The 26,357-nt window shown below is 38.1% G+C and overlaps 1 protein-coding gene across 1 annotated transcript in view; it reads right to left on the reverse strand.

The window, feature by feature from the left end:
• KMT2C (lysine methyltransferase 2C) overlaps positions 1-26,357 on the reverse strand; it is a gene marked incomplete at both ends in the record, with an annotated part of 286,382 nt that overhangs the window by 64,397 nt on the left and 195,628 nt on the right. The window contains 10 exons of the mRNA XM_079711888.1: positions 1,242-1,361; positions 2,403-2,531; positions 9,127-9,339; positions 10,324-10,389; positions 12,772-12,881; positions 13,668-13,832; positions 14,089-14,270; positions 18,458-18,562; positions 19,110-19,211; positions 25,993-26,109. Of these exons, the coding sequence (XP_079568014.1) occupies positions 1,242-1,361; positions 2,403-2,531; positions 9,127-9,339; positions 10,324-10,389; positions 12,772-12,881; positions 13,668-13,832; positions 14,089-14,270; positions 18,458-18,562; positions 19,110-19,211; positions 25,993-26,109 (1,309 nt within the window). The remainder of the gene's footprint in view (positions 1-1,241; positions 1,362-2,402; positions 2,532-9,126; positions 9,340-10,323; positions 10,390-12,771; positions 12,882-13,667; positions 13,833-14,088; positions 14,271-18,457; positions 18,563-19,109; positions 19,212-25,992; positions 26,110-26,357) is intronic.

Genomic DNA, 26,357 nt, shown 5'->3' on the forward strand with positions numbered 1-26,357 from the left:
CAAATATTCTCTGAAGTAACCAACCTTCACTTCAGTCCTCAAAAAGCTCAGAGAATGTTCTAAAGAATATGAGCTCACAGTTTAAAAGAATTTTGTTGCTGTTTAATGTATATGTATCCATCTCACACCATAAACACAACGAAACGAGGCACTAGGGAACAGGGCAGGAGATACAGAGCAGAATCAGATATGCAAAGGTTTTAGAGATATTATAGCCTAAAGCAACTAAAACTGGGAGGAATAAGCTGTAAAAAGAAGCTATAAAGTGTTAAAATATCGAAAAAGTAGTTTAGAAAAGGAAAAATGCATAATAAATTAAAAATTCAGTGGATGACACTGGATGACACAGATGAAAAATACTGAACTAAATGATAAAACTAAAATTATATAGAAGACAAAACAGAGACAAAGATGGAAAACAAAAAAATAGTTTCATTGAACATAGCACATTTCTTAACTGGGGCTTATTACAGCCATGTTAAGTCATATTAGGAACTTCTTTAAAACCATTAAGGTGCTTCCTTTTAAAAATGTGCAGCAATTTTTCTGAAATTCATTCACAGGCCAAAACCCTATCACATAGTAATAAGAACTCTATTCAAAGAATATGATAAAAACATGTTTTTTCTTCAGATTCTATATAAAATATTTAAAGTTCAGAAAGTGTACAGATCATGACCATACTGATTGCAAAGTCTTCATTAGGACCAATTCTTAAGCTATGACTTAAGCAATGATTTAGCTTTCTTTGAAACTCTAAGTAACAATGACAGACTAATAATTGGAAGATAAATTTCTAAAACACTATACAACTTTGTTATAAATTATTGGGATACGCTGTCACTTTCAACTACATAGTCTAAAAAGTTTCCAATTTTATGCCAAGTAGCTAATGCAGGCAAAGAAAGGCCTTTTGTGAGATGGCCAGAAAGTACCAGACATAACTATGTGATTCAGTTCCTAAACTGTTTATATTTAACGTAAGAGAGGGTAAGGGCGGGGGCGGGGGGCGGCGAAGAGGGAACCTTCTTAAAGTAATCTCAAAGCAATATAATTGATTGGATTTAAATAATTTTCTTATCAAACCTAATTTCTATACTGCAGATATGAACTTTACAGGCACTCAAATCCTTTCATCACTAAGAAGCAATAAGGTTGTCATTGTAACATTATTTAGGATAGTTCTTTTCAATGGGGATATCAAGATAAGAGGGTTAAATCAAACAAAATCAGTACCATACCATCATCTCTGCTAGGTAACTGCTCAGAAATGGAGCCTGAGGAATCTTTTCTGATCACAGATCTTTTGGTTTTTCCTTGCCCAGTTCGACTTCTTTGTCGTACCATAAATCCACCAATACCTATCCAAAACAGAAATTAGATAACCTTGTAAATAACTACTAATTTCTCCCTGTAATTCCACAGTAAGTAGGGTGCAATTGCTTAAACAGTGAGGCATTTCCCAAATTCAATATGGGTTAACTTAAATCAATAATCTCATTTTAATGCAAAATACAAGAGTTTGGAAATAAACAAAAGAGATCAAAGTTATTGTTACCTCATTACTAACCAAATAGGAATACAAATTCATTAAAGTACAGAAGACTGCATGTATTTCTTCTCCTAAACGATGTCAGGGTAAACATTATAGTAAATTATGCTTGTTTCCTTAATGTTAGTAACTCACAGATCATCATTCAAATTATTTGTATGTTAGCTGAGGGAGAACAGATACAAGATACAAACTAAACTAGATGATCCAAACAAAAATCAACATGACTTCTGGGGTAATGTGTCTAGTTATTCCTAAAGTTCTTAGACGTGAGCTCTGTAATAAGAGCATGGAATCTAGAGTCAAACTGTGTAATTCTGGTTCCTACTAGACTTTGGGCAGGTTATTTAACTTTTCATTGCTTCAGTTACCTCACTGGTAAAAAACGGATCATGTATAGTATCTCCTGCACACACGCGATAAGCACTAAATAAACAGATGTAAGTGCTGAGAACAGTGCCTGACACACAGTAACACAACAACAGCTTCTGTCATATGATAGTTGTCTAGCAATATACTTTGTGACCTAATGGGCCCCTTAAATGGGTCCCTTACATGGATAACTTCCATGTAAGGCAGAAAAAGAAAAAACAAAAGAACCCCAACATTTAACTGTAAGTTCCTGGAAGGAATTTGGCAGTGTCTAAAAAAGTAAGTGCACTTATAAGCCTCATAATTGCGAAGAAATGAAATCATTTTCATCCAGTGATTTGGACGAAGCTCATCTAGGCCCTTGTTATAAACGTGGCTCATCTGTGAGGAAGGTTACCTTTTGAGGTCTAGCAGAACACAAACACAGCGTTTTCCCTTACACATCAAGAGGTATTTAGATCACTCGTCACTCTTATACCTGGTCTGTATGGTTTCCGTTTTCTCTTTTTGACACCCTCTGTTCCTCCTACTCCCTTAGTTTCATCATCCACAGCTTCCCGTTCAGGACTAGATTCTGATTTTCCATCACAATCCATAAGTTCTCCTTCTGGAAAAAAGTAAACGTACAGATAAAATTGAAAAAGCTATCAAATACACAATTCCTATGTAACAGGAAATACAAAGCAAAGTGGCTGCCGAGCCATTCTAATCATGTATCCCGGTTGACAGGGAAAGTATAGAGACAGAAAAGGCCTCCTAAGGGCTGCAGAACTCATGCTAATTAGTGCAATGTTCTCAGGAAATGAAACATATGAATCAGGGGAGGGGAGACACACAGAGAACACTCCCAAAGACAATTATAAATCAATCTGCACTTAACCTATCATTCCCTTGCTTTTAATTATGTCTTCAGGTCCAGGACCCCAAGGCTGTCTCTCTAGCCTAGAACTCTCTTGAGCTCCAACTAATCTGTAATTAGATATTACCTAGTTACTGAAAACTTTATATACAAAGTTGAACTACTAATTTAAGATGAACCTTCTCCCTTCCCCAGGATTTACCTGTCATCATTAAAAGACATGGAAACGTACCGTGCAGGAGCCAGATTCCTAGGAGACAGCCTTGACAATTCCTAATTTCTTTTCTCGTTCAATCAGGACTCCTCAATATCTCCCAAGGGCACTTTATTTCTCTCAACTACCATCTCAGTCCAATCTTGACTTACTGCATTCCCTCCCCTCCTGTTCTTCCTTGCCTCCACGCTTACCTTCCTCTCCAATCAGTTCTATACATTGCAGGCTAAATGATGTTTCTATAAATATCAATTTATCAATTGAAAAGTATCAATTTTCTGCTTAAAAATCCTTTAATGTCTTCCCAGTGGCCTCAAAATGAAATTCAAATTGCAAGGCCCATTATAACAGTGTCCTGTGAACTCTCCAGCTTCATCTCACTCCCACTATGCAAGCTACGTTCAGTTCCCTGAGCACATCAAGCTCCCTCTCCACTGCCTCCCCACCTCTGCCACCTTCCACCTAGCCATCTTTCAGGACTTTTTTTTTTTTTGGCTGCGTTGGGTCTTTGTTGCTGCACGCAGGCTTTCTCTAGCTGCGGTGAGTAGGGGCTACTCTCTGCTGCGGTGCGCGGGCTTCTCATTGGGGTGGCTTCTCTTGCTGTGGAGCACGGGCTCTAGGCACGCGGGCTTCGGTAGTTGTGGTGCAAGGGCTCAGTAGTTGTGGTTTGTGGGCTCTAGAGCGCAGGCTCAGTAGTTGTGGCTCACGGGCTTAGTTGCTCTGTGGCGTGTGGGGTCTTCCCGGACCAGGGCTTGAATCCGTGTCCCCTGCATTGGCAGGTGGATTCTTAACCACTGTGCCAGCAGGGAAGCCCTCAGGATTTATTATAACCATCACTTTCTTAGAGAATTCCCACAGTTATACATGCTCCTGTACGTTAACATTATGCTTCATTTTAATTGGTTCTTTTAACGTCTGTTTCCTTGCTAGACTATATTCTCCTTATCTAAGACTCTTATTAACAGCTGCATCCTTAGCACGGTATGTAATAGGTGTTCAACAAATTTTTCACCAAATGAAGTAAACAATGAAACTAAGTAATGCATACAAAAGCTCAGTTCCTAGAGAGGAATGCTGTTTTAAAACCATGGTAATCAAAACTTTTCAAGCTGTATATGCTTTACGCTGTGCTTTAGGGGAAAAAAAGTTATCAAATACATTTAACAATAAATTGTTGACACTTTTCTTCAATATTCTAAGTATTATGCATATTTCTGTAATACCATGGGCAGTGTATTTGTTTTCAATAATATTAGGTCAGTGTTTAAGGTCAATTCTATAACAATCTGATAACTGCTTTCTACAGCTAAGATTAAACCATGAAAATTTTGTCTATTTATTTATTTACTGAAACTTAGCAAAGACCAAAGGTAACAAACTAGCAATTATTTACCTTAAAATAAACCCACTGAAATATATGAGAGGGAATTTACGTTTAAGATGGTAGACTAAATTCATGTATCTAATTTCACTCTCCCCAAACCCTATATACAGTAAAGCAATCTATTTTTAAAAGATAAACCCACAAAGCAGAAAAAACAGGAAAGAAGAAAAGCCACAATTTTGGAAGGAGAAAGCAGAGAGATGAATAATAACTGACTCAGGAAATGCAAATTCTCAGTTGAAAGTGGAAGGAACCAAGAAAAAAAATCCAACTTTATCACAATCCTCAAAAGGTTGAAGAACTGGCAGAGCCAGGTACCTGTGGAAATGGGTGGGAGGCAGCTAAAGCAAAGAGAGTTTTATATTCATATTAACTACAGAAGCCATAATCCCTATGACCTTCCCAACTTCACACACTGTGAGGCTGCCATTCACACTCACAGGATTTGGGACTCAGACACTCAAACTCAACACTGGGGTCCTGGACTGAAAACAGGATTACGTGACTACAGGCATGTTAAATGCTGACCCTCCCTCCCCTGGGGCCTTCCCCACTAAACTCCCAGAAAGCCAGCAGCTAAACCTCTACTGTCCAAGCAGGAGAGGAAGATTCTTCTGGGAAACCTGACCAGTCCAAGAGAAATGTCTAAAGGTACTGACACTAGGGGATTTTCCAAAGAGTGAGCACAGATCACAAAGCTTAGTCAACAAATACCACCCACAAACTCGAAGATTTTCATCATTTTTAATCACTCATTCCTTACTTTTTTAAAAAATTATTAATTTATTTTTCCAATCACCACTTTTAGTCCTCACTTTTCATCACACATTGACAACCAAGGATTATCTATCACATGAAAGATAGAGACCTGAGACCACAAAATGCAACTGGGAATTGAAAGACTATGCAGGAAAAAGAAAACATTAGAAAAAATTTTCTAATCCTCCAACAGATAAGATAAAACATTCATGAGGCAAGAACAGGATGCTATGAAAAGGAACATGCAAAGGAAGAAAAGACAGCTTTTGGAAATTAATCCATGATATTAGAAAACAAAACAAAAATGAAAATCAGTAGAGGGATAGAAAAATAAACTAAAAAATTTACTTTAGAGTAAAATGCAAAGACCTGAGCCGGAAAGGAGGAGAGAAAAGACAGGGAGAATGGGCTGAGTGGGTCTCACATCTGAAGAGCAGGGTCAAGAAAAAGAAGAGGGGGCACCGAGGGGGAGAATCAGTGGTTTCAAGAACATTTCCTAACGCTGAGGGGTATGAGATGGCAGACGCAAGGGGCCACTCAGTGCCTGACAAAAGAAAGGAGAAACATCCATAACAGACTGAAATAGAAATATCTTCACCAAATTTCAGAACACTGCAGACAAAGAATGTCCTAAAATCCCAAGAACTTCCAGAGAGAACACGGATCATATAAAAAGTATCAAGTTCCCTATATACCAGGAACTAAAAGACACTGGATCAATGACTTCAAAACGCTGAAGGAAAATTGAATTCCAACCTGGAAAAGATCAGTCAGGTGGGAGGGTACATTTTCAGAAGTATATAACCTCTCAAATTTACCTTCCATGCATTCTCTCTCAAGAAACAACAGAAGGTATGCCCACCAAAAATGAGGGAGAGAAACAAGGAGGAATACATGAAATCTCAGGAAACACACAATAAAAGACTGAAAAACCAACCAAACAAACAAAACCCCTAAAGGTCTTATCAGTTTGGGAACTGAGTTACTTACATCCATACAAAGGAATATGAAAAATGAAGAATAACATAAAAGCAAGAACAGTAAGACAAACGGAACACAAAATATATATCCATGTGCTTGTACATGAACAAAACACCTCTGGAAGGACACAAAGAATGGCTGCCCCTGGAGAAGTGAACTGACAGGACAGGGAAAAGAGAAACACCCTTATTCTTGTGCAGTTTTAAAACATGTGAATATATTACTTGCCCCAAAACAAACTTTAAAGCGTTGAGGAAATAAATGACTGCTAACCAACTGCAGAAGGTGATCACCGACACACCCGGCTGCTTCCTCTCCATCTGCCCCACACACTGCCCACCACAGCCTGGACGCAGTCCTACTCCCCACCTCCCGATGTCCCCTCCATGCTGTGAGGGTCCACGGGGGGCGGGGGCAGCAACTGAGAGGGAAGCACTGTGCTCCCACTCGTCTTTTTTTTTTTTTTTAAATAAATTTATTTATTTATTTTTGTGGGCATTGGGTCTTCGTTGCTGCGCGCAGGTTTTCTCTAGTTGCAGCGAGTGGGGGCTACTCTTGGTTGCGGTGTGCGGGCTTCTCATTGCGATGGCTTCTCTTGTTGCGGAGCACAGGCTTCTCATTGCGATGGCTTCTCTTGTTGCAGAGCACGGGCTCTAGGTGTGTGGGCTTCAGTAGTTGCGGCACGCAGGCTCAGCAGTTGTGGCTCACGGGCTCTAGAACGCAGGCTCAGGAGTTGTGTTGCACGGGCCTACTTGCTCCGCGCGGCATGCGGGATCTTCCCGGAGGAGGGTTAGAACCCGTGTCCCCTGAACTGGCAGGTGGATTCTGAACCACTGCACCACCAGGGAAGTCCCTGTGTTCCCACTTCTTTTTCCCCCCCAACTGCGCTCCCACTCTTGAGACACAGAGAGCAGTTTTATTTTCTTTAGATTTGGGTTTTTTTTGCACTAATAGGCTATCCAGCCCCAGGAGCCTGCTTTTATTGCACAAGTTTGTTTCTGATATGCTAAGGTGACTGTTTATGACTTATTTTCCTTAAGAAATGTTTATCAGAAGAGTTTAAAAATGAACAAAAACAACCCCCAAAAAGGTGAGTATTGCTGCAATATTTCAGGAGCATCACAAGTTCATTTGGACTTTGTCGACTCCTGTGGAATCTAAAATTACATATGTATTATGTGTATAATATGATGGACAGTATTACTTCTATGGGGATATCCCTGCTGGCAACCTCAATTTGGAAACTGTACAGCTGCAGAAATATCTACCATTTCTCACAGTGTTGTTTTACAGAATGGTAGTCATAGGGAAAACCTTCTCAGGTCTTTCTATTGATGTTTTGTTTTTAAAAAAACGTCAACAAACATTTATTCCCTCTATAATTTCATACTTCGGGAATTAGTGTGTACTACCAAGAAACCTTTCAAATTTTGTGAAATGCAGCATTTCTCAGATTTAAGGGACTATGGAACCATTTTTCAGGCATTTTCTGATATCCTCAGAAACTGCAATTCGTCACTTTGGCTGATGGTAATCAGGTCAATTCCTCCCAGATACACAGACTACTTCTTCACAAGCCTCAAATCACTTAAAACTTCCAAATGAACTTCTGTTCAATGGTACTTGAAAATGAGTTATACATAAGCATCAGAAAGCTTTTCTCCAACCACACAGACCCAAAAACACACTACTGCAAAAGAAATGTGAGGATTAGTTGATAAAATAACAGGAGCACACACAGACCCATTCTAAGCCACCATCATCTCTCACCTGGACGACTGCAAGAGCCTCCTGCCTGAACTACTTGCTACAACTCTTGGGCTTAAAAGTCTGTTTACATCACAGCAGTGTTCCTTTTAAAATATAAGATTTTGCCACTGTTCTCATCAGATACCTCCAACAACCTCCCATTCCATTTACAGTAAATGCCTTAAATAAGCATCACCTTTATGGTCCTACAGGACCTACTGAGTCACCCCCCTCTCCTCACATCTCTGATCTCATCACACTGTGCTCACTGTGCTGGACACACTGTTCTCCGCAATGTTCAGCAAATGTACAGGCACAGCCCACCCAGGGTCTTTCCCGTTGTCTCTTCCCTCAGATAATCAAGTGGCTCACTCAACACTTTAAAGTCGGTGCTTAAATATGGCTTCCAGTTCATCTGGGCCCTCAGCCCACTGTCTGTGCTCCCAAGTCCTCTCAACAGCACTTGCCAAACACATCTCTATTAACTTATTATGTTATGTATTTTTAATGATCTTTTCTCCTAACATTAAAATGTAAGTTCCACGAGCAGAGAATTTTATCTGCTTTGCTCACTGACATGACTTCCAACATCTGGCACACAGCAGACATTCAATAAATACTGGTGAACGATAAGATGTGATGCAACAAAAGCAATTATTACTTTATTTTTGAATCAACTGAAAAGAAATAACCACCCTAAAACCAAACAAGCCTATGGTGATCTTCTTCAGAGATAAGCAAAAATAAAACTCATGTTGAATTTAATGCCACTAAAATTATTTTTTCATCTCAAGAAAATTCAGCCAGAAAAACCTGATCAAGAAAATGTTTATAAACAGATGGTTTATAATGAGCATCTGTGAATATAAGCTTATATTTGAACATTAATGATGTTTTTTCATTTCTAGATTGCATGAAGTTCTACTTGAACTTAACCATGGAATCCAAGTTCACAGCATCTGAAGAGGTTTATGCAGCTATCTGGCAAGCCCTGAAAAGATCTGAAAAGATCTGTGACCTTCAAAGATATGGTGCTCCTGGAAATTTCTGTACTATAGGTCTGTTCTAGGATACATGAAACCAAGAGAACCTGAAAAGGCAAGGTCTGAGAAGACCACTCACGCAGGACAGCGTCACACCAAGGGTTACCTTCTAAGTCAGCAGAATCTACCCTTAGATAAATCAAATAATTTTAAAAGCTCTTTTATAGTCTTTATTTTTGCAAACATATTCCATGGAAAATATGTAAGTATTACCTCGACTATCATCCATTTCACCATCCCTTGAATGCTCTGATTGGATGTCTGGAGGGGTCTGAAGGACGGCCACGCTATTCTGATTTATGATCTTCAACTTCAACTTTGGTTTTGACCGTTTTCTTCTTGGAACAGTAACTGTGAGGCTCTGTAACTGAGTCATCCCTGATTCAGTCAAACATACACCATCCTGGGTGTAGGTCTTGGGTGGATCTAAAATTACAATATCCCAAGGATACAAATTAAAACTCTCATTTTAATTTTGATTGATAAGTTGATTATTGTTCCATAAGGACCATGTCAAGGGAATGTGACTTCTATAAACCAATTACCTATGAAATGCACAAATAATTAACAGTACTCAGTTAAAAGTAAGCATAGCTGGTCAAACTTCCTTGAATTATAGAGAGAAAGGTTGTAAGTTTTTTTAAATGGTCTCCCTGGCATTTCTATTTTCATGTGTCAATACAGGGATTTAAAAAGAAAGCACGGAAGCTAAAAGCAATGCTTCAGTCACTCGACTATGAGCCTTTTCCTAGAGTATCCTTTCAGACTAAAAGGTGAGGATCAATTTACAGAAGAGAAACAAACATACTCCATAAGCCCATTTGGAAATCAAAGTGTCGGTATAATCACTTACAAGGAGAGGCAGTAAATAAGCAGAAATTCTGCAAACATTTAAGTGTACAAAACTGCTGCTCACTAGAACAACTTCTGTACGATCCAAACGTTTTTGTATCAGATGATATCAAATAGAAGTCGGCAGAAGAATGAGAGTTTAATAAGAATATCATGTTAGTCACTATTCTAGGCTGATCTATCACAGAAAAAAACAGTAAGAGAATGAATTCTGAAGGAATCTCTGTTTGCTAACTAGGCCTTATTGTCTAGTCTACCTGATAACTAAACACAATAATGTATCAATGAAACCAAAGCAAGTATGTAGTTAACGGTTATTTCAAAAGTGGTTATTTTCACTGCCAATTTGGTGAGATCTGTAGGAATACTGTCCCACTAAAGCTGGGAAAGACAGACATTTTGTATGTAATTACAGAAATGATTACCAACATTAGGAAATTTACACTGAACACCCACATGAGTAAGGCAGGATTCATGTAACGTGTCACAATGCAGTTATACAAAAGCATTTCTTTGCTTTTTGTAAAGAACAGTCAAGGAAAGCATTTCAGATTTTACCTAGCTCTTTCACTTTTGTGACAATTTGTGCTACAAGTGAAGATTCACAGCAGTCTGAGGAAGGCACTGAAATGGAAAAAAAACAAAAACAAAAACAAAAACTCGTGATTTTTTCACAAAAGGTAAGGTGTATTTAAAGATTTACATATGATTAAAGTTTCTACTACTGTACCCATTTTACTAAAATAAATGCTTGAAAACTAAATAGAATTAAATTAAATAGAATTAAAAGCTGTCTTTAAAACAACAAAACAACAAAGAGAAATGGTGGAGGAAATACACAACATCATGGAAAAAAAAACTGGTAAAGATAAGGAACCAATGTACTGGATTCCTATGTATTGCTAATAACTACAAGATTATGAGTCTTTTTAAAAATAAATTTATTTATTTTATTTATTTTTCAATAAGTAGTGCTAGGAAAACTGGACAGCTACATGTAAAAGAATGAAATTGGAACACTCCCTAACACCATACACAAACATAAACTGAAAATGGATTAAAGACCAAAATGTAAGACCAGACACTATTAAACTCTTAGAGGAAAACATAGGCAGAACACTCTATGACATAAATCACAGCAAGATCCTTTCTGACCCACCTCCTAGAGTAATGGAAATAAAAACAAAAATAAATGAATGGGACCTAGTGAAACTTAAACGCTTTTGCACAGCAAAGGAAACCATAAACAAGATGAAAAGAGAACCCTCAGAATGGGAGAAAATATTTGCAAACGAAGCAACTGACAAAGGATTAATCTCCAAAATATACAAGCAGCTCACGCAGCTCAATATCAAAAAAACCAAACAACCAAATCCAAAAATGGGCAGAAGAACTAAATAAGACATTTCTCCAAAGAAGACATACAGATGGCCAGCAAACACATGAAAGGATGCTCAACATCACTAATCATTAGAGAAATGCAGATCAAAACTACAATGAGATATCATCTCACACCAGTCAGAATGGCCATCATCAAAAAATCTACAAACAATAAATGCTGGAGAGGGTGTGGAGAAAAGGGAACCCTCTTGCACTGTTGGTAGGAATGTAAATTGATACAGCCACTATGGAGAACAGTATGGAGGGTCCTTAAAAAACTAAAAATAGAACTACCATATGACCCAGCAATCTCACTACTGGGCATATACCCTGAGAAAACCATAATTCAAAGAGTCATGTACCACAATGTCATTGCAACACTATTTACAATAGCCAGGACATGGAAGCAACCTAAGTGTCCATCGACAGATGAATGGATAAAGAAGATGTGGCACATATATACAATGGAATATTACTCAGCCAAAAAAGAAACGAAATTGAGTTATTTGTAGTGAGGTGGATGGACCCAGAGTCTGTCATACAGAGTGAAGTCAGTCAGAAAGAGAAAAACAAATACTGTATGTTAACACATATATATGGGATCTAAAAAAAAAAAAAGGTTCCGAAGAACCTAGGGGCAGGATGGAATAAAGATGCAGACATAGAGAATGGACTTGAGGACATGGGGAGGGGGGAAGGGTAAGCTGTGACGAAGTGAGAGAGTAGCTCTGACATATATACACTACCAAATGTAAAACAGATAGCAGCCGCACAGCACAGGGAGATCAGCTCGGTGGTTTGTGACCACCTAGAGGGGTGGGATAAAGAGGGTGGGAGGGAGGGAGGGAGACGCAAGAGGGAGGGGATATATGTATATGTACACCTGATCCACTTTGTTATACAGCAGAAACTAACACAACAGTGTAAAGCAATTATACTGCAATAAAGATGTTAAAAAAATTTTTTAAAAAGGGACACCTAAATAAAAATAAATTTATTTATTTATATATTTATTTATTTTTGGCTGCATTGGGTCTTCGTTGCTGTGCGCAGGCTTTCTCTAGTTGCAGCGAGCGGGGGCTACTCTTCCTTGCGATGTGCGGGCTTCTCATTGTGGTGGCTTCTCTTGTTGAGGAACACGGGCTCTAGGCTTGCGGGCTTCAGTAGTTGTGGCATGCAGGCTCAGTAGTTGTGGCTCACGGGCTCTAGAGCGAGGCTCAGTAGTTGTGGCGCTCAGGCTTAGTTGCTCCGAGGCATGTGGGATCGTCCTAGACCAGGGATCAAACCCATGTCCCCTGCACTGGCAGGCAGATTCTTAACCACTGCACGACCAGTGAAGTCCCCAAGATTATAAGTCTTGAGAGCAAAAATTACATCTTATAGCTAAAATATATTCTTAATTTACTTCCTTTATGTAAGTAGATTGTTTTAACATGTTATTGGGATAACAAGAGTTAATTAAAAACAAAAAGTAACTTATTATTCATAAAATACTTGTCCAAATAATAGTTTCACAAAAAGAGAAAAAGAAGTAGAGTTAAGCCCACTCACTGATTAAGGACAGCAGGCACAAGGGAGTTGTATCAATCCAAGAGCACAGACTCACCATTTAAATAATTTGCTTACCATTTGATGTAGGCATATAGGGTCTGCACATGCTACAATCAAAACCAATGTCTGCTACATTTTCCACTTCCTCTTCAGTATTTAAGTTTTGACAAACTGCATGCATCCATCTAGAAAGACCATATTCATACATTAAAAAAAGAAGAAGAAGAAATATACTGAGGATGGCTTCCTTTTAAAAACTGCAACAGGAGCTGACAGCCTCCAACCTTAAAGCCCCCAAGTCTCATGTGTTCCTCCCACCTAGCCCATGTCACCCCTCTCTAACCATTCCTATCGACACTGAAAAATTGTCAGAGCTGAGAAGACGAAAAAGCAATGAGAACAAGTACTATGAACGAAGTAAAAGCACATTATATGAGGATGGGATAATTGCTTTATGACAAAATACTGAGTATTTCAGAGACAGCATGGAAGCTAGTTAGGGCAAGTAGAAAGGAATTCACATAACTGAGTGGTGCAGCATGTATGTGCTCCAGGTGATGCATCTACTGTGGAGTAGACAGAGCCTGTGTAAGTGATATTGAACGGTCACTGGGAAATAAAAGTTACCCTGCCTTAGAACAAAGAATTGGTAGGCAGAATCCTGAGAATCCCATACTACTGATGAAATAATATGATTACTAACATTACATGTACGGTGCTAACAGAGCACAAAAATATACCCCTGAAATCAAAGACCTCAACCCTCAGAAAGCCCCAAGTGAAAAATGTTTAGCCTAGAATTGAGAATATGAAACAGAAAACTTCTGTTAAGCTTCTAGCTGACTAAAAATCTGTAAAGGAAAACTCTTATTTCTTAACTAAGATAGAAGAAAGTTATTTTTCAATTTCCTTTTGCTATATTTAAGAGAGAAAAGCTTACAAAAGATGAAGAAAAAAAACCAGCACAATACCTATCACATTGTCTACACTGCAGAATAAGGTCTTCTTCTCTATAGTTTCGGTAGCAGACGGGGCAGGAGGACAAGCTTGCACAGGGAGCACACTGTGTGTAGTTGTTCTGCCATTCACATCTCAGACCTGCAGATGTTGCTCCACAGTGTCTGCACCACACACACCTGAAACCCAACACCCCACAAGTCTCAATTTTATTTACTCAGTTATTTAGTTACTGAAATTCAAGAAGCTACACAAGAACAGAACAGGGGGAAAGTATTTAACGCATATTTGAAAAATTTTCTGATTAGTGGTATCGGTCATTGTAAACATGTATCACGCAATTAAGTAGTTGTTGCTAATTTGTGAAAACTAAAGTAATGTGGGAAAGTTCTGAACTTAAAAAGTCTAACAAGGGAAACATGAGTCCTAGGGTACCATTTGCACTTCCAGCCTCCTTTGGGAACTGTCTGCAGTGGCGGGTCCAAGCAGTAGGTGTGATAACTTATGTCACAATCGTCGCACAGCAGGAGTCTTCCTGGGTCTGTCGCCTTCCCACAGGCCTCACACACAGTGCACTCCAGACACCTCCAACCCTTGCTCAGAACCACTTTAGTGATCTGCAAAAGAAACAACCAAGCCATGTGATTCATACGTTAACCTACGCCTCATGCAAACATGATCAAATATGCCCTATTTGATCAAGCGCCAAATGAACATGGTGCTGACACACCTAGGAGCAGAGAAGAAGCAAGCAACTAACATTTACTGAGCACCAACAGTGGCCCAATTCCGGGGTGACCACGTCCATGCACTTTTAGGAGTCTGCCTATTGGACAGAATAATATAAAGTGATCCATATTTTAATGCCTTTTTTAGTTTATATAACTACCTTGTGCTCTGGATTTTATGTCCACTTGATAGATGTGGTAACTGGTTTTTAAAGAAAACAAGTAAATGACCCCATTATTGTTAACACAGGACTTGAAAATGTATTGATAAAGTTTCAATCTATGACATTTCATGAATTCATGATCCTGAAACTGTGCACATCGCATAAGGACTTGTATATTAAAATCAATATTAAACATGCAAAGAAAATCAAGGTACACCATGAGTCCCCAAGGCCATTTTCTGGTCTCGGAGGATTTCAGGCTAAGAAGCTAGGACTTCTGAAGTTCACATTCAGTCCTCTGCTCACTCTCCTTTGCCTCAAGGGTCTAACTTAAGTGGAAAAATTTGAGAACCTCTATGCTTCTAAAAAATTCCAGAAAACAGCCACATCATGTAGTATTAAGAATTTGGAACAAACTAAAAGATCTCAAAAGACTAGAGTTTACAGGTAAAAAGGACCGCAAAGAACCTGTGTTATAACAAAATAGCAAACAATCAAGATACAGAATAAAAATTAAGAGCATGAAGAATAAGGTCTTAAAACTACTTGAGAGGAAAAGAAGGGTTAAATAAATGAACAACTATCAAAGTAGCATCAAACTTTCCAACTCTGGATGCTATAATAGTGTAATAGTTTCCAGTTCTACAGGAAAATACTTCTCAAGGTACAATCCTTAATCTAACTAAACAAGCAATTAAGTGTTAAAGTGGAATGCCTTTCAGACAAGGACTCAAAATTCAGCTTCCAAGCACCCTTTCTAATGAAGTTACTTGAGAGACATGAGGAACAAAGTGAGGGTGTATACCAAGAAAAAGGAAGACGTGGACCTAGAAAGCAATGAACCCAACAGAGGACGTGAGCCCAGAGGTGTTTAAGGATGAGAACTGAGCAACAGACCTAGAAGCTACCAGCCCAGCTCAGAACAGGGAAAAGCAGAGTGTGGAAGGGGGTAAAAGTGTTTCCCAGAAAAACAGTTACTTGCTGAAATAATCTGATATGATCATGCTTCTACAAGTAGGTAAAAACAAATAAAAACTAATGGAGAATCATTAATCATTATTTTCTTCTTGCTACTAAAAACTCCATGAAAAACAAAATAAAGTCATAGTACACTATTTAGATCTCCAGTGAACATTTATGGAGTCATAACCAACATTGTTTATTAACTAAATATAGTAAAACAACTGTACTGGGAGGATGCTGGGAGAAGGCAGGAGGTGTATTTTAAGAGCTAAATCAGCATTTATTTATTTATAGAGGCAAGTAAACAAAATCTAACACACATAAAGGAGTAACACGGGTATATTATTTAGCGCTGTATAGTTAACTACAAAAAGAAGGACGTGAAAGAACCCAAAGGGGTTGCGTTGTGGGGAACAGGACTCAGATGTGGAGGTAGAGGAAGACGGGTCGGTCGGTTACCATAAGGCTCTTAAAGACATTTGCTTCTTAAGCGTGTATACTTATTACTTTGATTAGCCTACTGATAATGTTTAAATTAGTCTTAGATTATCAGGTTATATTATTTACCCAAATGGAAGAAAGAGCCTAGGGTAGGAAGAGCAGGGTAGCATAGAGCAGTAGCCAGCAAACTTTTTCTGTAAAGGATAGGATAATAAATATTCTAGACTTCGCTGGCCAGGCAGTATGTTAAACTACATAATTGTGCCACTGTAGTGTGAAGCTCGCTACAGACATATGTAAACAAAAGAGCATGGCTGTGTTCCAATAAAACTTCACTTACAAAAATAGGCAGTGGGCAAGATTTGGCCTGTGTGGCAGTTTACCAATCCCTGGCTTAGAAGAAAGGTAAGATGAAGATAAAGTAGTAGAATTTTTTTTAGTGATATATCTTCATTCCTACTAAGTTTTCCTGTTTCACAGGCTGGGGTCCTTTACAGCGGAATTCTCAAGTCCCTCAGTTTAAAGTGACTCTTCAGCACACTACAGTCTGGTCCCTCTGCCCACCACCAGTGACACTGCTCAAGTCAGTCAGTCAAGACCTTACTCCCAAATCTAGATGACGTACTAGTGTTTATCGCTTGAACTCTCTGCGGTATTTCAACATTTGAACAATACCCCCTCTCAGTGCAGATTTCAGGGCTCTACTATCCACTCTTCTTTGCCTCATATTGAACTGGTTTTATCTTCATTTTTAAGAGCTCTTTGAACCAAGATATTATCCAGGGTCGCCGTCCATGTATCATGTCTAAGGTATGAGAGATGTGTTTTACAGTCTAACGGATATTTGCTTCAACTACGATGGAATAACTGAAACGAGACCTGTCTCCCATCATAAAACACTAGAAAACTGGGCAAAATTTATGAAACACTTGTTTTCAGATACTGGACAAAAGGCAGTGTAAGACTTTTTCTGAGAGGAGGGAAACAAGCAAGGAGAGTCCTATGCTCTTCTGCCTATAGCCATTTTATTTTCCAGAATGATCCCCAGGGAAGGACGAGCCCAGGCAAGTACAACGGGCTCACTGAGTTCAGGACCCACTGATGGAGTTCCGGGGGCTGAGGCACTTGGAATGTGCAGGACAGAGCACTGGGAAGAAGGGAACAGTAAGACAGAACTCCAGGAATCTACACAGTAGTGCCCTTTAGTCTCCGACTGAACACCAAGCTGCACATCCAGGAGGCCACACAAGGACCCAGAACCAGGGCAAAGAAGAGCTCCTGGGAATCTGTAATAAATATCAGAGTGCACACAGTGCTGGAAGACATCTGAATCTCAGCCAGTCACACTGAAAAGACACTGGTGAATAGGGGCCTGTAGGGAGCAGAAAGGGGAAGGTTTAGGGAGAATTCAGCAGAGACCTCATAAAGGCCATGCCTCAAGTATTAAACTGGTGCTAGAACAGCAGTTAGGAAAGTGGGATCTAAACTATTCACTTCAATTCACTCTGTGATGCTTTGTAGACACTACATGATGTATGAAACATCATTACACGGGCATTATACAAGGTGTGTCTGCTTATTTTTGTGTTTTAAAATATTCTCAGTTGTAATTTCTAAAACAGTAAATATTCAATCATTATTATCTTCATAGACAAAATCTCCTTGGGGTCCTCAATACTTTTTTAAGAGTGTTAAGGGTTCTAAGACCAAAAAGTTTGAGAATAGCCACCTCAGAGTGAAGGCTCTGTGGACTCACCTCAAAGCTTAAAAAGAAGTGTCAAAAGGTTCAAACTTATCCACAAATAACTGCCTGCCACAACAAAATCTCACTGCATTTTAAAGGAACAAAATCTAGACTCAACAATATACTATCACAATGCACAATGTCCACATTCAATCAAAAATTACTAGATGTTTAAAAAAAAAGCTGTAAAACATTTACAAAATGAAAAATGAGAAATGTCAGAGATGATAGAAGTAGCAGACAATTATAAACTTTTCAAGGACTTGAAACAAAAAACATAATGAAGAAAAAATTTTAAACCACAAGATAAGTATAAGCTATAGAATGGAACTGAGATTAAAAAACAGAATTATCTGGGTAAAAAATCCACTGGATGGCCTTAAAAATAGACTGGATACTGCATAATAACAGAGCATTCTGGGAACGTAATAGAAACTATACAAACTAAAGCACAGAAAGAAAAACAACTGGGGAAAAACACCCAACAAGGTGTTAGTGATCTGAGGACAATATCACACAATTTCGCACACAACTGAGATTCCAAAAAGGCAGTGAGGGAGCAGGGGGGTGGGGGGTGAAGTGGAGGGTGTACTTTAATATTTAAAGTACTTAAATATTGTCACATATGTATAATAATCCTAACAAACAATAACTGATTAATTATAAGAACTGGCAGCAGCATGATACTAATCAAATCAAATCTCAATACATTTTTGTTAACGTGAAGCATATTTACATTAATATTTAAATCTAACTGTACTTACCTTAATACTGACGCAGTATGGATGGTAACACTGACCACACTGAGAACAGGCAAGTAATCTTCCCTCTGCTCCTTGGCCAAAACTGCCACAAACTACACACATATCCTGAAATTAAGAACACATTAACGTATTTTAAATTCGAGACCAAGCTAAGACTATACCAATATACTAATTTTATAATTTTTATAAAGCACCTTCTTAGTTGGTATAGCTCTAGAGCTAAATATTAAATGACTGCAGTATATATGGGATAAAGTAGAAATGGGCAAGGAGGAGTTCAAAATTGGAAGACAGGGCTTCCCTGGTGGCACAGTGGTTAAGAATCCTCCTGCCAATGCAGGGGACAAAGGTTCGAGCCCTGGTCTGGGAAGATCCCACATGCCGCGGAGCAACTAAGACCGTGCACCACAACTACTCAGCCTGCGATCTAGAGCCCGCGAGCCACAACTACTGAAGCCTGCATGCCTAGAGCCCGTGCTCCACAACAAGAGAAGCCACCTCAATGAGAAGCCCGCGTACCACATGGAAGAGTAGCCCCCGCTCACCGCAACTAGAGAAAGCCCACACCCAGCAACAAAGACCCAACTCAGCCATTAATTAATAAATTAATTAATTTTTTTAAAAAGTGGAAGACAAATAATTTAGTTCAAACCTGATGCAAAGTGAACTTGTCACTGCTAGAAAACAACACAACTGTATTGTGCATAGAGTTTTCTTCTTCATCCTTATTTGATGAAATATCTGCAGCAGACACCTATGAAAAGCAAAATACACAAAATGTGAAGTTATATTTTTCACCTGTATTATACCTGACTGAAAAGCTTAAGAAGATTCATGTTTAAAATACAACATTTTTGCCAGAGACTATACTAACAATTCCAAATTAGATTATTATTACCAAGATACTACTATAAAAGTATAAATTATGGCATTTTTTAAATTCACTTGTCTCTTCAGAGTTACAAGCCCCATAGATCAGGAAGTGAGAAAACATAAATATGTCTTTAGTAAGACGGATTAACCAGAAATTCTAATCAAGAAACAAACAGAAAAATTGTATGTGTGTATACTTATGTATGGGTGTACACACACACACACACACACACACACACACACACACACATCATTCCATTTTAGTGACTCGTAAAACCTGCAATGGGGGTAGAGCAAATTGAGATGTATAAAGCTATAAGTATAAAATACACACCAGATTTTAAAGACCTAGTGTCAAACAAAAAAGAATGTAAATATAAGTCAAATAATTCTGTGTATTTTATAAATTACATGTTGAAATAATACTATTTTGGATATACTGGGTCAAAAGGTATATATTAAAATTAAATTTCACCTATTCCTCTCTCTTTTTTTAATGTAGCTACTAGGAAGGTTTTTTGTTTGTTTTAATTTGTTTATTTTTTGGCTGTGCCACATGGCCTGCAGGCTGTTAGTTCCCCAACCAGGAATCAAACCCTGGTCGTTGGTAGTGAGAGCACGGAGTCCTAACCACTGGACCATCAGGGAATTCCCTAGGAAGTTTTAAATTGCATATATGGTTCACATATTTCTTTGGGGGCAGCAGTGTTTTAGAATATATATTATTTTTAATAACTTATCATAATTTTGGTCTTAGCCAAAGTATTATCAACCATAGCCGTTCAATTCTGGACTTGGTTAAATTTGACCAAATCAACTAAGTACACACTGGCTTATTAATAATTATTTCTAGAGTGCTTATCATGAAAAAAGCTTTGAATTAGATGCTAAAAAAGAGAATGGGGAAGCCAATGTCAGAAGTATAAACTCTCTTTGCTTTAAAAGCTTACAACATAGTTTGGAAGAACTGAGCTGAAACACAATAGGTTAGGGTCAAAATAAAAAGTAACAGAATTACTGTCCTTGAGGAATAACTGAAAGAAGACTATCAATAAACAGAAGGAGTGTACTACAGTGATACAATGTTTCAATGCAAAAAGAGCTTAAATGCAGTTTTAATGAACAGTTCTATGGTTTTACAATAGTAAACAATAAAAGCGATTTATAGTCACAAAGGCCTAAAGACAACACGGGAAAAGTGTAAACAACCTAACTGGTCAGCACCAGGGAATGACTAAAACTAGGAAAAATCCAAACTATGAAAAATTATGCAGCATTTAAAAAACAGCAAGGCAGAAATCTGTATGGATTTCCATGAAGAAAATCACTTGCTACACTGTTGAGGTGAAAAATAAGCTGCAGAGTAATACATGAACTAGGGCACTATGGTATAAAAACACACAAAACAATTACGTGTCTGCCTTATGGCCACATATCATAGGCTGAAGCATAAGAAATTGCTGTTCAAAGGTCAAAGGGGGTTGGATGTTGGCAATTTCATATGGATCAACCTAAAATGCCCAAAACTGGTGCAAGGGAGAAAATCAGGACTCAACTAGTAGACAAAACTTCCATCTATCTAAAAAATATTAATTTTTTAAACTGAGGAAATGTATCCATATGCTATATGTATATCCCCAAATTAGCTTTTAGTCAAACAAGATGATTCATAAAAGTAGAATAATTATTCCATCAGTAATAAATTAAGTGCCTACCAAGAGTGGATGGAGTAATCAGCAATTCAAACACAGGACTAATGATACATTGAGAACATCATTAAAGTACATAACTGACCATGGCTCACGGGCCCAGCCGCTCCGCGGCATGTGGGATCTTCCCGGACCAGGGCACGAACCCGTGTCCCCTGCATTGGCAGGCGGACTCTCAACCACTGCGCCACCAGGGAAGCCCTAGAAGTGTTATTCTTATTTTCAAAGGAAAATTTACCCAGAGAATGCTTTTGTTAAACTGAAAAACGAGGATGGAACACAGTATTCCCCGTATCAACCAGAAACAAAGTCTGTAGTAGAAAGCTGCAGTATACCCTAAATCAAGCAGGGGGACAGGAACGTTCTGAAAAATCAAAAATTTTTTAAAATAGCAAATTCGTACATGTAAGAAAGGAAACTCTATCATCTAGCTTAGTGACACACTGTTTTCATTTCATACTTTATTTCATGATCTTGAAACTGTTAGAAAAATAAAATCTACCTCAAAGGCAATCTTTGACAAAGTATGCGCTATTGTTCCCTGCACAGATATCAGTCTGATCTGTTCTGAAGGTTACAAAAGTTTTATTTTCCTGAACCACAGATATAGGCCGAAGAAAAGAGAAAGCTCTAACCTAAACCTCATCATTAAGTTGGGCATTTCCAAGCAGGGACACAAAAAAGAAAACAAAAAAAAGAGCAAATTAAACTCAAAGTGAGAGAAAAGGAAATGATAAAGATCAGAGTGGAAATCAATGGAATAGAAAGTAGAAAAAAATACAGAAAAATGAATGAAAGCAAAGGCTGGCTCAAAAAAGGTCAATAAAATTGATAAACCTCAAGCAAGACTGATCAGGAAAATGGAGAAAAGACACAAATTACCAACAACAGGAATGAGTAACATCACTACCAATTCAAAAGGACAGTAAAGGAACACTATTATCCATTCTAGAAGAACAGATTTGTCAACCTACATGAAACAGACAAATTCCTTAAAAGACAAATTCATGCAAGAAAAAACAGATAACCTAAAGAGCCCTATACCTATGAAAGACATTGAATTTGTAGTTGAAAATCTTCCAATAAACTCCTGGCCAAAATGGCTCCACTAATGATTCTATCTATAAATAATATAATAAAGAAATTCCCAACACTACACAACTTTTCTAGAAAATTGAAGAGCAAACTATATTTCCCAATCATTCTATGAAGCCAGAATTATGCTGATATGAAAACCAAAGACATGATAAGAAAATAAGACTATAGACCAATATCCCTCATTAACATAGATATAAAAAGTCTAAAGTTTTTAGCAAACTGAATCCAACATCACAACCAAGTAGAGTTTAACCCAGGAATGCAAGATTGCTTTAGCACACACACATAAAGATGTAACTCACATATCAACAAACAAGCTACATGATCATCTCTACAAATGCAAAAAAAAAAAAGCACATTTGACAGAATCTACTTTTGACATCTACTCCTAATTTAAAAAAAAAAAAACTCAGCAGACTATTAATAGAAAGGAAATTCCTCACACTGATTTAGGATGTCTATTAAAACAAAACTAAGGCTAACACCATACTTAATTATGAAAAACTATATGCTTTCTCCTCAAGGTCAAAAACAAGGTTATCTGAGCTCTTCACTTCTGTTCAACACATACTGAAGGTTATAGCAAATGCAATAAAGAATAGACATGAAAGGACTCCAGATTAAAAAGAAAGACGTAAAACTTTATCTGCAGACAACATGATCGTTTATGTAGAAAACCCAATGGATTCTACAAATAAGCAATTAGAATAAGGGAGTTTAATACGGTTGTAGGATACACAACCTTATTATGTACACAACAGATACACAAAAATGAGTAGTATTTCTGGATACTAGCAATTGACAAACACAATTTGAAATTAAGACAACACTACCATTAACAATAGCATAAAAAGTATGAAAGATGGAGATAAATCTGATTAACAGTATTTGTTCAACGTGTCTGTTGAAAACTAAAGAACATCACTGAAAGAAATTGAAGAAGACCTAAAGAAATGGAGAGATACAGGTGCTGATGGGTTCAAAAACTCAATATGGTTAAAATGTCAATCTTCCCCAAATTAATCTACAGTTTGAATGCAAACGCAATCAAGATCCTAGCAGGCTTATCTGTAGATATTGACAAGCTAATACTAAAATTCATATAGAAGTACAAAGGATTTAGAATAGTCAAAACAACTTTGAAAAGTAGAAAATCAGAACACTAACTGTGTTTGATTTCAAGAGTAGTTGTAAAGTAGAAGTTATCAAAATAGTGGAGTATTGGCCTAAAGAAACGGAGCAATCGTATAGCATGAGATTCCAAAAATAGATCCACATATATGATAACTAATTTTCAAGAATGATGAAAGGCAATTCAGAGAAACAGTGCTAAAACAACCGGCTACTCAATATGTAAAAAAATGAACTTCCATCCTTATTCATACCATTAAAAAAACTCAAATTGGATTATAGATCTAAATGCAATACCTTTCTAGAAGAAAACACAGAATATCTTTGTGACCTTGGGTGACACAAGTATTTCTCAGCACCAAAAAGCACAATCCACAGAAGAAGAAAAAAATTAATAAACTGGACTCCATCAAAACTAAATCAACTGCTCTGTGAAAGACACAGTTAACAAAATGCAAAGACAAACCCAAAAATGCAAGAAAACATTTGCAAATCATATATATGATGAAGAGCTTGTGTCCAGAATACATAAAGAAATCTCAAAACTCAGTTAATTAAAAAACTACTCAATTTTGGGTTTTCCTGGTGGTGCAGTGTTTAAGAATCCACCTGCCAATGCAGGGGACATGGGTTCGAGCCCCAGTCCAGGAAGATCCCACATGCCGCAGAGCAACTAAGCCTGTGTGCCACAACTATTGAGCCTGTGCTCTAGAGCCCGCGAGCCACAACTACTAGAGCCCGCGTGCCTGGAGCCCGTGCTACGCAACAAGAGAAGCCACTGCAATGAGGAGCCTGTGTACCGCAACGAAGAGTAGCCCCGCTCACCGCAACTAGAGAAAGCCTCTGCGCAGCAACGAAGACCCAACACAGCCAAAAATAAAAACAAATAAATTTTTTTTTAAATACTCGATTTTGGGCTTCCCTGGTGGCACAGTGGTTGAGAGTCCGCCTGCCGATGCAGGGGACACGGGTTCGTGCCCCGGTCCGGGAAGATCCCACATGCCACGGAGCGGCTGGGCCCGTGAGCCATGGCCGCTGAGCCTGCGCGTCTGGAGCCTGTGCTCCGCGACGGGAGAGGCCACAACAGTGAGAGACCCGCGTACCGCAAAAAAAAAAAAACCAAAAAACTCGATTTTGGAAAATGTATTAAAGATCTGAAGAGTGACTTTATCAAAGAAGATATACAGATAGCAAATAAGCACCTAAAAAAGCTGATCAATATCACAAGTTATTAGAGAAATGCAAGTCAGATACTCTTAACATACCTGTTACAGTGGCTAAAATTAAGAAGACTGGCCATACCAAATGTGGGTGAGTATGTGGAGGAAATGGAACCTTACACATTCTTGCAAATATAAAATGTCACACCCAACTTGAAAACCAACCTTTTCTTAAAAAGCTAAGCATATACCTACCATACAACCAGCCATTCCATTTCTATATGTTTACCCATGAGAAGAGAAAACATATCCACAGGTGAACTTATATATAAAAGTTTGGAGCAGTTTTATTTCTAATAACCAAAAAATGGAAGCAAACAATGTCCCTCAATAGGTGAACAGAGATACAAATTGCGGCTCATCCGTGCTATGGAATGCTCTTCAACAACAAAAACGAACTGTTAACACATACAAGAGCATGAATTAATATCAAAATAATTATGCTGAGTGAAATAAATCATATCAAAAAGAGTATATTCAGCATGATTCCACTTACACAGACTCCAGAAAACGCAAACTAATCGACAGAAATGGAAATCAGATCAGTCATTGCCTGGGGGTAAGACAGGAAGGAAGGCAAAGGGATTTCAGGGGCACAAAGAAACTCTGAGGGCCGAATATGTTCTTAACTGCAGTGTGGTTTTCAAGGGTGTACACGTGTCAAAACCTACGAGACTGTACGCTTCAAATATTTGTACCTTATCTTATATCAATTTTACCTCAATAAGCCTATTAATTCAGGGAGTAGGGAGGGAGGGAGGGTCTTGCTTTTAAAAAAAAACACCAGAATCCAAGTTTCCTTACTCCTTTAGCAGCAAACTGAACAATCCCACCCGTATCCTGGACTTAACATGACAATTAGAATCTGAAAAACAGTAGCAAATTGAACAATCCCACCTGTATCCTGAACTTAACATGACAATTAGAATCTGAAAAACAGAGTTTAGGTAAAATAGTAAAGTTACTGCAGGATATATTTGCTATTATTTGCCAAATGCAGTTTTTTCAATACACATTTAAACAAAGCCTCATAATGTGCCAATGACCATACAGTTACCAATCTTAAATTCAAATATGTCAAAGACAGTCATAAAATCTTCAACATTTTTAGACTCCACACTAATCTACAACATTTCTAATTTTTTCTGTAAACCATATTACAACACTGAGAGCAACTACAATCAAAAATTTATAACACCAACATAATTAAATTCTTCACATAAACTCAAGAATATAACAGGAGTTATATATATAACAGAGCAAATATATTGCATATTGGATTTTGGAGAAGAAAGATCAAAGAGGAAGGTAAGAAAAAAGGGATGAGAAAGTAGAAAATATAAAAGAAAACCTCACCAGAGGTTTAAAAAGAAATGCAAATGGAGATAAAAATTTTAGCCTGTTTACGTGACTCTTAGAATCTAAGTAATTTGGTACAAATGAGCTGATCATGGTCAGCTGACACATTAAGGACTGTAGTGAAGGTAAAGGGAGCGGGCCTTACCCCGGGTAACACAACTGCCCCGATTCCACTTTTCAACTTTGATCTGCCTCTGCCGCCTCGTCCTGACAGTCCCGCACCACGAGGTCTCCGCTTTCCTGGAAATCCTGACCCCCGGCCCTACACAACAGATACGGAAAAGTCAGCATTCTGTAAAAGCCCAAAAGAATTTTAAATCCAAAATGTGAGATAAACCGTCTTATTAAATGTTACACAAATACTTGCTTCTCCCTTTTATTCTAATCAGATGATAAATATTAAGAAACCAGGCTTATTATCTGCATCTTTCAATATGCATTCTACGACTTAAACATCTACAACCTTAGAATCAAACTTGGTCTGTCACTGTGAATGCCCTGCAACAGCAA

Source organism: Hyperoodon ampullatus (assembly GCF_949752795.1).
Source record: "Hyperoodon ampullatus genome assembly, chromosome: 9".
In the NCBI taxonomy this organism is placed as follows: Eukaryota; Metazoa; Chordata; class Mammalia; order Artiodactyla; family Ziphiidae; genus Hyperoodon; species Hyperoodon ampullatus.